A 12,280-nucleotide genomic window follows, 5' to 3' on the forward strand; every position below is an offset into this window, starting at 1 on the left:
CAATTTTTTCATCTGTATAATAAGGGAGTAGAATTAAATTTGTTCTAAAGGCCCTTCCTGTCCTAAATCTTACCTTCTTGGGCCTTAGTTGCCTTATCTATAGAAAGGGGTGACTATCTGTGCACTACCTCCTCCCTAGAGTTGTCAGGACCAAAGCAGCATGTATGGTTACGAGGGTGCTATGTCACTGTAAAGCTCTGTGGATGTATCAGTTGTATTTCATATAGTGCCATAGTTCATTTCTGATGCTTAACCCAGGTTATCAACAATACAGAAATGCATCTAGAGGGCAACGACAAGGAGAGCAGAGGGAAGTGTCCATTTGATCCTACCCTCAAGTATAGCTCCGTGTTTGTAGGTATGTGTTCTTATTGTTAACTGTCCCCAAAACCAGACCCTCTAGACTTAAGTTAAAAACAAAAAGGGGAACAGGGGAGCAGCTGAGTGGCACAGTGGATAGAGCACCCATGCTGGAGTCAGGAGGACCTGATTTCAAATCTGTCTTCAGACACTTGCTAGCTGTGTGACCCTGAGCAAGTCATTTAACCCTTATTACCTCCAAAAAACAAAATGAAAATAGACTTAAGTCCTTCTGCACTACCTTATTGTGGCATAGAAGGGTTGGAGTTGACTTTGGCAGAGAGCAGGCTCAGACAGGTAACATCACTGTGCATCCAGTTAAAGACAGCTCTAAGGTATACCAGTCCAGATAGGGTTGTTCATTAATTAATTAATTAATTAACGGCTGAATCAGGTTTCTTCTCTGAAATGTGGTTTTTGTTTTAGTTTAGGCTTGAAATCTCCAAAGATTTCTAATAAGAATAAAATTGTCAGATTTTTAAATTGAATTATAGGAAGCATTTAGGATTTGCTGCGGCCTGCTCACTTCTGCAAAATTTTCTGAGTTCTAAATAGTTAAACCTCAGACAGATCTCATGCCTGTGAAGCTCCACCTAAACTTTTAGAAATTATCCCTGCCCTCTCTTCACCCCTCCCCCCAGAAATATCTTATTTTAAAGTGAAAAAAGCCATCCTTAGACATTCTTTAAATGAATCCAACTTTGTTGCTCTAAGGTCAAGTCAACAATATGATTTCTGAGAGTGGAAAAAAGTTTCATGACAGATAAGGAAAAAGAAAAAAAAGAGAGTGTGTGTGTGTGTGTGTGTGTGTGTGTGTATGTGTGTGTGTGTATGTGAGAAGCATGTAAGGGAAAAGAAGGGAGGATTGTTAGTAGAAAAGAATATGACTTTTTGTTGTTAAATTTAATAATTTAAATTACAATTCAATGCTTCCCTGTTACCTGTGGGATAGTTTATGGGGAACATGATAGTTATCTCCAAATATTGAAAGAATAATCACATGGAAGAGAGAGATTAGGTTTATTTTGTTTAGACATAGTGGGAAAAACTAGAAATAATTGGGTGGGCAAGGAGTTATGTGGGGGGGGGGGGAAAGTGGAAGGGGAATTATAGTGACAAACTTTGGAACTATATAATGAAAAAATTCAAGCATTCAGAAGTGTCCATAAATTGAATAGTCTGTGTTGGAAGAAATTAAGTTACCTATATTGGGAGAACTCCAGAAAGACACTGGATGACCACACTTCAGAGATTTGTTGAAGGAACTCCTATTTAGGTAGGATTGAGCTAGATGACCTCAAAGGTCCTTTCTGATGCCAACTGTCTTGTATTGTAAATTCAAAATTCTTATATTCCTAGATTTCATGGAAAGCCCTTCTACCTACGGTATTCTGTGTTCGTCTCTCCCTCCCATCTTTGACATTCCAAGCTCTATATTCTAAGGTCCCTTTTAGTGCCCTCCCTTTTTTCTTTTTTTAAAGATCTTTCCTAATCTAATACGTTATGACCTCTTTTTCCTGGAATTAGCCCTACTGAGTACAATTACTTAGTTTTTACTCTTCTGGTAAATTTTGGCTATTTCTAAAAATTATTTTAGTAAACATTGTTTATATCTTTTTTTCCCATTTCTTCACAGATGGTGCACTTTACTCAGCTACCTACAATAACTTTTTGGGTACTGAGCCTATTATATATCGGGGACTGGAAAATCATTTAAGAACAGAATTCAAAACATCTTGGTTGAATGGTAAAAGACGTTTACTCAACTTATTCCAGCACTTAAAGTAGTTCTATCCAAGGAAACTAAGGACAAAATTCGAGTCAGTTCAACATGTCTTTATTTAAATCTGCAATGCATTAATTATTTTTGCTTACTATGAATTTTGGAATCTAATTGTACTAGATAATCTTGAAGATCCCTTCCAACTCTAGCTTCTTGGCTCTGTGTTCTCAGGTCCCCATCTTTGAAATTTTATATTCTGTGTCTAAAGGTTCTTCTAATTTAATTTTCTATATGCTAAGGTTGTTTCCAAGTCAACAAGTAAAGTCAACAAGCATTTATTAAGCTCTTAATATGTTCCAGGCACTGTGCTAAATGCTGGGAATACAAAAGAAGGCAAAAACAGTCCCTGTCCTCAAGGAGCTCACATTCTAATGGGGGAGTCAGCTATGTACTTGTAAGTTTTATACAGTATAAATTGGATGTAATCTTAGAGGGAAGGCACTAGCATTGAGGGAAACCAGAAAAGTCCTCTTGCAGAAGATGGGCTCTGAGGTGAAACTTGAAAGAATCCAGGAGGCAGATACAAAGAAGGAAGACCATTCCAGGCATGACATATTGTAAGAGAAAAGGCATAGGTAGACTCAGGAGAGGAATCACCTTGTGTGAGAAATAGCAAGAAAGTCATTGTAATTTGAAGTATGGTGTAAGAATACTGGAAGGGAAGAAAAGGGCCAGAGTGGGAAGGGATTTAAAAGCCAAACAGGATTTTACATTTGATCTTGAATGGAATAGGTAACCATAGGTTTTATGGAGTTTGGGGTAAGGGGTAATATGATCAGACCTAGTGTAAAAGCAACCACACTGGCATACCCAGGATGGCTACTAGTACAGATTCTTAGATCTGCTTTGCTAGGAAAAATAGCTGTTTAAGGGGTCAGCTATGTTTTTTAATTACATTCACTATTTCAGAGGAAAAATCAGCACCCTGAACTTCAGAGAAAATAAAAACAGAGAAATAAAGCCAACATACAGGGCTCTACTCCCTGAATCAAAGCAACATTGATATATACTTTACATACATCCCTGGATCAAGAGAGCCTTTGCATTTGAGTTGGTGGGAGGAGATGGGGAAAGGGCTGAATGAATCACAAGGTCCTTCTCATAAGCAAACCCCTAAAGCAAAACCTCACCTCAGAGTATATATACCGTTCTCAGAGCCAGAGGGCATCACAATCTTCCCAACTCTGTACCTAATTAGAAATTAGCAAAAGGCGTGAAAGCCTTCCTACAAGCAAACCTCCCCTAAGCAAACTTCCCTTTATGGGCTCTATGTGAGGCCTATTAATGGGTGGGGAAAATCTTAAATTCCATTAACATTACACCTGGACAGTAGAAAGATCAGTGGCAGCTAAATAGAGGACAGACTGGAGTGGAGAGTTGCTTAAGGGAAACCAACCAGAATGCAGCTGCATCAGAGGAAAGAAGGAAGCCTAAAGAAGAAGTATTTCTATGGTAAAATCAAGAGTAGTTGGCAACACATTGGATATAGGATACTGTGAGAGAGCTAGGTTGTGAGCTAAGATGACTGAGAGAATGATGATGTCCTTGTAGTAATAGAAAAATTTGGAAGAAGGGAAGGTTCTGGGGAAAAGATCATGAGGAAGGGAAAAGTCAAGATGACAGAGCATAGGCAGCAACTCACCTGAACTTTTCCATTCCCCTCCAAACAATTTTAAACAAATTTTAAACACTTCAAATCTAATTCTTGAGTGGCACAGCCAGCAAAAGGCCAGGGTGAAAAATTTTTACAGCTCAACACAACTTAGGAGGTTGGCAGGAAAGGTCTGGTACACCAGGGTGAAGGCCAGAATGGAGTATAGTGCAGGCCCATAGCAATACCATCACTAAAATACCAGCAGTACACCTTGGAGGCAACTGTGACAGCAGCAGCAGTAGCAGCTTCAGGAGCTCTCAGCCTACAGACAGTAAAGGAGTTGGAAACTTGGGCAGAAAGAGATTATAGGGAACACTTTGTTGGCACTGGGTGCAGGAACCAGTGGCTTTGGCCATATGTAGTTCTAGGTCTCAGTTTCAGGGCAGAAAAGAGCACTAGCACTTGTGGGTATAGGGGAACAAGGTAAGGAAGAGAACAGGCCAGGAGGGCAATGACCACAACTTTTATTGGATCATATTGGATCATTAGAGGAACTAAAAGGATACAGACCGCCCCCCCTCCAGAATTAGCTCTGAAAGTAACAGAACAAAAAAAGCTAACACTTGAAACAGTGCCACCTCCACCCCAAGAGCAGAGCCCAATTTTAGCACAAAATTAAAAGTCAAGAAATAGGTTGGAGAAAATGAGCAAACAGCAACAAAGAAGAATCTGACCATAAAGTGTTCCTGACCATAACAACAACAACAACAAAGAATCTGACCATAAAGAGTGACAGGAAGGATCAAGACAAACTCAGAAGAAGAAAAAGTTGTCAAAGCAGCTACAAACAAAACCTCAAAGAGAAACTATGAATTGGACACAATTCCAACAAGAATTTCTGAAAAGTACAAAAATAATCTTAAAAACAAATGAGAGGTAGAGGAAAAATTGGAAAAAGAAGGGTGATAACAAGAAAATTGTGAGAAGAAAGTCATCAGCTTGGTAAAAGGCACACAAAAAATGGAAACGTGTTAAAAAACAGCATTGGCCAAATGGGAAAAGAGGTACACAAGCTCACTGAAGAACATAATTACTTAAGAATTAGAATTAGACAAGAAGATGCTAATGAACCCACAATATCTCAAGAAACAATCAAAATTAAAAGAATGAAAAAATAAAAGAAAATGTGAACTATCTCACTAGAAAAACAACCAACCTAGAAAATAGATCCAGGACAGAGAATTTAAGAATTATTGGACTACCTGAAAGCTATGATCAAACAAAGAACCTAGATCACATCTTTTAAGAAATCATGAAGGAAATGCCCTGGTATTCAAGATCCAGAGGAAAACAGAAATTGAAAAATCCACCCATCACTTCCTGAAAGAGATCTCAAAATGAAAACTCCCAGGAATATTATAGACAAATTCCAGAGCTCCTACATGAAGGAGAAAATGCTGCAAGAAGCCAGAAAGAAACAATTCATATACTATAGTATGGAACCATAGTCAGAATCACACAAGATTTAGTGGCTTCCATAGTAAATGAGTGGAGGGTTTGGAATATGATATTCCAGAAGGCAAAGGAACTAGTATTACAACCAAGAATAACCTGTCCAGCAAAACTGAGTATAATCCTTCAGAGGAAAGAATGAATATTTAATGAATTAGAGAACTTTCAAGCATTCCTGATGAAAAGGGAAGAGTTGAATAGAAAATTTGACTTTCAAATATAAGAATCAAGAGAAGCATAAACAGGTAAACATGAAAAAGAAATTATAAGGTATTCAGTAAAGTTAAACTGTTTACATTCCTATATGGGAAGATGATACTTGTAACTCATAAGAACATTATCATTATCAGGGCAGTCAAGGTTAGACCACAGGCATGAAAGCAAGTTGACTATGATGGTATGATTTATTTTTTTAATGAAAGAGTGAAAAGCAGAGATGCACTAGGAGAGGAGAGAGGGAGAATGGGGAAAATTAGCTTACATAAAAGAGGTACACAGGGAAGAATTTGTACAGTGGAAGGGATAATGGAGGGGTTAGCAGGCATGCTTGAACCTCACTCTTACTGGAATTGACTCAGAGGGAATAACATACCTATTCAGCTGGTTATAGAAATCTATTTCAAGTAACAGGGAAGTAAGAGGGGAAAGGCATAAGAGAAGGGGGTGGTGGTGGAGAGATTGATAGAAGGGAGGGTAGATTAAGGGAGGCCATAGTCAGAAGCAAAACAGACTTTTGAGGAGGGACAGGATAAAAAAAAGAAAAATAAACAGAAAAAATAGGATGGAGGGAAATACACAGTAATCACAACTATGAATTTGAATAGGAGGAACTTTTAAAACAGAAGTAAATAACAGAATGGATTAGAAAATAGAATCTAGCAATATGGTGTTCAGAAGAAACACACTTTAAACAGAGAGACACATACTGAGTAAAATAAGGGCCTGGAGCAGAATCTCTTGTGCTTCAGTCAAGGTCAAAAAATAAAAATTAAAAAGTAGAGGTAGCAATCTTGATTTCAAATGAAGCAAAACCAGGCATAATTAAGAAATGAGCAAGGAAACTACATTTTGCTAAAAGTTATCATTGACAATGAAGTAGTAACAATACTAAACATATATGCACCAAATGTCATAGCATCCAAATTATTTTTCCAATATTTTTTAATTTTATTTTTCTTTATTTTGTTAAACATTTCCCAGATAGATGTAAAAGAATTTTTAGCAATCACTTTTAAATTCGGAGTTCCAAATTCTCTCTCTCCCTCCCCCCGCTTCTTGAGAAGACAAGCATATTTGATTTTGGCTGCCCCTGTGAAGTCATGCAAAACATATTTCCACATTAGTCATGTTACAAAAAAAATAAAAATAAAATAAAGTAAAAATAAAGATTTTTTTTTTAGTATGCTTCAATCTGCATTCAGATTATATCAGTTCTCTCTTTGGAGATAGATGGCATTTTTCATCATGTGTCCTTTGGAATTGTCTTGATAAGAGTTGCTAAATCTTTCACAGTCACAGTTGATCATCCTTAAAATATTGCTGTTACTGTATACAGTGTTCTCCTAGTTCTGCTCACTTCACTTTGGATCAGTTCATAAAAGTCTTCCCAGGGTTTTCCTGAAACTATCCCCTCTTGTCATTTCTCAGTAATACTACTTCTAAATCGTATACCACAACTTGTTCAGCTACTTCTCATTTGATGGGTATCCTCTCAATTCCCAATTCTTTGCCACCACAAAGAGAGCTGGTGGACTCACAAGTGCATTCTACCAAACATTTAAAGAACAGTAATTCTAATTCTATATAACTATTTTGAAAAACAGGCAAAGAAAGAGTCCTGACAAATTCCCTTTATGACACAACTGTGGTACTGATACCTAAACCAGAAAGAGCCAAAACAGAGAAAGAAAATAATTTCCCTTATAAGTATTGATGCAAAAATTTTAACTAAAATACTACTAAGAAGATTACAGCAATATATCACAGAAATCATACATTATGACCAGATGGGATTTATACCAGAAATGCAGGGGTGGCTCATTATTAGGAAAACTATCAGCATAATTAGCCATATCAATAATAAAACCAACAGAAATCATATGATCTCTTGCAGAAAAGATGCAGAAAAGCTTTTGACAAAATACGATAATCATTCCTTTAAAAAACAGAAAGCATAGGAATAAACGGATCTTTCCTTAAAATGATAAGTAGCATCTATCTAAAACCATCAGCAAGCATTATTTATAATGGGGATAACCTAGAGACCTTCCTAGTAAGATCAGAGGTGAAGCAAGGCTGCTCATTATCATCACTATTTTTCAAGATTGTACTAGAAATGTTAGCTATAGCAATAATACAAGAAAAAGAAATCGAAGGAATTAGAATAGGTAATGAGGAAACAGCTATCACTCTTTGCAAGTAATATAATGTATACTTAGAGAATCCTAGAGAATCAGTGAAAAAACTAGTTGAAACAACAATTTTAGTAAAGCTTCAGGATACAAAATAAACCCACATAAATCATCAGCATTTCTATATGCAACTAACAAGGTTCAATGGGAAAATATAGAGAAATTCCATTTTTAAAAACTGTAGATAAATATTTGGGAGTCTACCTGCCAAGATAGGAACTGTATGAACATAATTACAAAACACTTTTTATACAAACACTTATCTAAATATTTGGAGAGAAATTCATTGCTCATGAATATATCAAACCAACATAATAAAAATGACCATTCTACCTAAATTAATTTACTTATCCAGTGCCATAGCAAAATAACAAAGTTCATCTGTAAGAACAAGAGGTCATGAATATCAAGGTAATCGATAAAGAAAAAATGTGAGGGAAGGTGACCTAGAAGTACCAGATTTCAAAGTGTATTACAAAGTGGTAATCATAAAAGCAATCTGATACCAGCTAAGAAATAGAGTGGGAAATCAGTAGAATGGATTAGGTACATAATATACAGTAGTAAATGACCATAGTAATCTAGTGTTTGATAAGCCCAAAGAGTTAAGCTTTGGGGACAAGAGCTCACTCTTTGACAAAAAATTGCTGGGAAAACTGAAAAGCAGTTTGGCAGAAAGTAGGTATAAACCAGAATCTCATACCATATACCAAGATAAAGTCAAAAATGGGTATATGATTTAGAAATAAAGACTGATATAAACATGTATATAATGATATAAACAAGGGGAGCATGGAAAATTTTACCTTTCACTATGGATAAGGGAAGAATTTGTGACCATACAAGAGAGAGAGTATTATAGGATATAAAATGGATAATTTTGATTAAATTAAAAAGGTTTTGCACAAATAAAGCCAATGCAACCAGGGTTAGAAGGAAAGCAGGAAATGGGGGGAGGGAGGGTTTACAGAAAATTTCTCTAATAAAAACCTTGTTTCTCAAATGTATAGAGAACTGAGTCAAATTTATAAGGACATGAGTCATTCCCCAGTTGATAACTGGTAGAAGGATATGAAGGCAGTTTTAAGAAGAAGAAATCAAAGTTGTCTATAATAATCATATGACAAAAATGCTCCAAGTCATTATTGATTAGAGAAATGCAAATTAAAACAATTCTGAGGAACCACCTCACACCTATCAGACTGGCTAACCTGAGAGAAAAGGAACATTAAAAAATGCTGGAGGAGATGTGAAAAAATTGGGACACTAATGCATCATTGGTGAAGTTGTGAACTAGTTCAGTCATTTTGAAGAACAATTTCGAACGAAACCCCAACGACTATCAAATTGTGCCTACCCTTTGACTCAGCAATAATACTTTTAGGTCTATATCCCAAAGACATCTGAGAAAAAGGAAAGGAACATATGTACAAAAATATAGCCCTCTCTTTGTGATGGCAAAGAATTGGAAACTGAGGGGATGCCCATCAATTGGGGACTGAACAAGTTGCAATATATGATTGTGATAGAATACTATTGTGCTATAAGAAACAACAAGAGGGGAGAGGATGATCTCAGAAAAACCTGGGAGGATTTATATATAAAAGCTGGGAGGAGCTGGTAGAAAGTAAAGTGAGTAGAACCAGGAGAACATTGTACACAATCGCAATAACAGCAGTGTTGTATGATGGTCAGCTATAAATGATTTAGCTATTCTCAGCAATCCAAAGTTACTGAGGGACTTTTAAAAAAAAATGCTATCCATTTCTAGATAAAGAATTACAGGTCAAAGCATAACTTGTTCATTTTCCTTATTTTTCTTGGGGTTTGGGGGGGTGTGGGTTTTAGGGGGTTTTGCAACATTGACTAACATGGAAATGTTTTGCATATTTTTACATGTATAATTAATATCACATTTCTCACTTTCACAAATGGGTGGAGAAGGGATGGGGAGAAAGGAGAGAGTTTGGAACTCAAAAAAATTTTAAGAAGGTTAAAAAATCAATAAATAATGAATTTTTTTAAATAATGAGTTCAGTTTTAGAGATGTTGAGTTTAAGATGTCTACAGGATATCCAGTTCAAGCTATCCAATAGGCAGTTGGAAATGTGAGACTAGAGGTTAAGGCTAGTCAACTAGATTTGAGAATCATTAGCACAGAAATGATCATTGAATTCAAGGGAGCTTATGAGATCACCAAGTGAAATAGGATAGGGTGAAAAGAAAATAGAGTGTAGACAGAGCCTTGTAAAACATCTATAGTTATAGTTATACCTGAATGAAGAGCAAAGGAGATTGAAAAATAGGCAGTAGATAAGTAGGAGGAGAACCAGAAAAGAGTGGTGTCATGAAAGCCTAGAGAAGAGAGAGCATCAGGGAGAACAGAGTGAAAATGTAAAGAGCTACAGAGGTCAAGGATGAGAATTGAGAAAAGTCCACTAGATTTGGCAAGTAAGAGGTCTGTGGTAACTCTGGAGAGAGCAGTTATAGTTGAATGAGGTCAGAAGATGAATCTCAGAAAAAAAAGGAAAAGGAAAAGAAGTAGAAATGCTGATTGTAGACAATCTTTTCAAGGAGTTTAGTCATGAAAGAGAAGAGAATTGTAGGATCATAGCAGGGATGGATGGATCAAGAAGGGATTTTTAAGGATAGAGGAGACATGGGTGTGTTTATAGGCAATAAGGAAGTAGATAGGAAGAGACTGAAGATTAGTAAAAGAATAGGGATGCTAGGCAGACTTCAGAAAAACCTGGAAAGACTTACATGAACTGATGCTGAGTGAAGAGAGCAGAACCAAGAGAATGTTGTACACAGTAGCAGCCACAGTGTGCGAGGACTGACCCTGGTAGACTTAGCTCTTCTCAGCAATGCAAGGATCTAAGACAATTACAAAAGACTCATGATAGAAAATGCTGTCCACATCCAGAGAAAGAACTATGGAGTCCCAATGCAGATCAAAGCATAATGTTTTCACTGGTGTTTGTGTTTTCTTTCTCATGGTTTTTCCCTTCTGTTTGATTCTTCTTTCATAACATGACTAATGTGGAAATATGGGGCAGCTAGGTGGTGCAGCAGATAGAGCACCAGTGCAGGAGTCAAGAGGCCCTGAGTTCAAATCTCACCTCAGACATTTGACACTCACTAACTGTGTGACCTTGGGCAAGTCACTTAACCCCAATTGCCTCACCCTGGGTCATTTCCAGTCATCCTGATGAGTATCTGGTCACTGGATTCAGATGGCTCTGGGGGAGAAGTGAGGCTGGTGACCTGTGCAGCCGTCACTCACTCAAAACAAAGTCAAGTGCAGGTCATGTCATTATTTCTCTGATGGCATGATCTTCTTCGGCAATGAAAGACAAACACACACACAATGTAGAAATATGTAGAAAAATAATAGAGATGCTAGAGGGGGAAGACTGGGTAGAATGGGTTCACTTGCACACATAGAAGGGTTTGCATCAGCATCTCTTCATGTGAGACAGGAATGAAGGCATATCTATCTGAGTAATATGAGATAAGGAAGAGGGAAGGAGATCTTAGCAAATGACCTTAGCTTCTTAATGAAGTGTGAAGAGGAGTCCTAAACTGAAGAGGTATAAAGGGGTGGCATGGGAGATTTTACGAGGAAGAAAAGGTTTGAATGAGTCTTTGTGGTGAATAGGGACTGAGTCAATTAGACATAATCCGGTTCTAACATTTGATGTTCTGATCTGAATTCTGTTTGGTTATTCTATGTTTGATATTCTATGCCCTAGGACTATTCTCATTTCTAACATTCTATAATTCTTTTTTTTAATTAATTTATTTTTAGCTTTCAACATTCACCTTTATAAGATTTTGAGTTCTAAATTCCCCCTCCTCCCCAAGACAGCATGCAATCTAATATAGGCTATACATGTACAATCATATTAAACACATTTCCACATTAGTCATATTGTGAAAGACGAATCAGGACAAAAGGGGGAAACCACAAGAAAGGAAAAAAAGAGAAAATAGTATGCTTCAATCTGCATTCAGACTCTATAGTTCTTTCTGTGAATGTTGACGGCATTTTCCATCATGAATCCTTTGGAATTGTCTTAGATCATTGCGTTGCTGAGAAGAGCCAAGTCCATCAAAGTCAGTCATTGTACAATGGTGCTGTTACTATGCACAATGTTCTCCTGGTTCTGCTCACTTCACTCAGTATCAGTTCATGCAAGTCTTTCCATGTTTTTCTGAAGTGCACCTGCTCATCATTTCTTATGGAACAATAGTATTCCTTTACATTCATATACCACAACTTGTTCAATTATTTGTCAATTGATGAGTGTCCCTTCAATTTCCAATTTTTTGCCACCACAAAAAGAGCTGCTACAAGTATTTTTGTACATGTGGGTCCTTTTCCCTTTTTGTGATCTGTTTGGGACACAAACCTAGTAGTGGTGTTGCTGGATCAAAGGGTATGTACAGTTTTATAGCCTTTGGACCTAGTTTCAAATTGCTCTCCAGAATGGTTGGATCAGTTCACAACTCCACCAACAGTGACATTTTATAATTCAATAAAATTATATTTTTCCAGAGTTGTTAAGTTCTTAAAATTGGAGGAGAGATCATTTTTATTGAGGGAGAACAGGGAAC

The 12,280-nt window shown here is 36.9% G+C and overlaps 1 protein-coding gene across 6 annotated transcripts in view; it reads left to right on the forward strand.

Annotated features, from left to right (window-relative positions):
• The window catches only part of LOC140499749 (semaphorin-4E-like), a 55,350-nt gene that overhangs the window by 26,320 nt on the left and 16,750 nt on the right, over positions 1-12,280 (forward strand). For all 6 annotated transcript variants that reach the window (XM_072601589.1, XM_072601588.1, XM_072601591.1 and 3 more), the window contains 2 exons: positions 259-358; positions 1,997-2,107. In XM_072601589.1, coding sequence (XP_072457690.1) covers positions 259-358; positions 1,997-2,107 — 211 coding nt within the window. The remainder of the gene's footprint in view (positions 1-258; positions 359-1,996; positions 2,108-12,280) is intronic.

The sequence above is a fragment of the Notamacropus eugenii genome, chromosome 4, assembly GCF_028372415.1.
Source record: "Notamacropus eugenii isolate mMacEug1 chromosome 4, mMacEug1.pri_v2, whole genome shotgun sequence".
In the NCBI taxonomy this organism is placed as follows: domain Eukaryota; kingdom Metazoa; phylum Chordata; class Mammalia; order Diprotodontia; family Macropodidae; genus Notamacropus; species Notamacropus eugenii.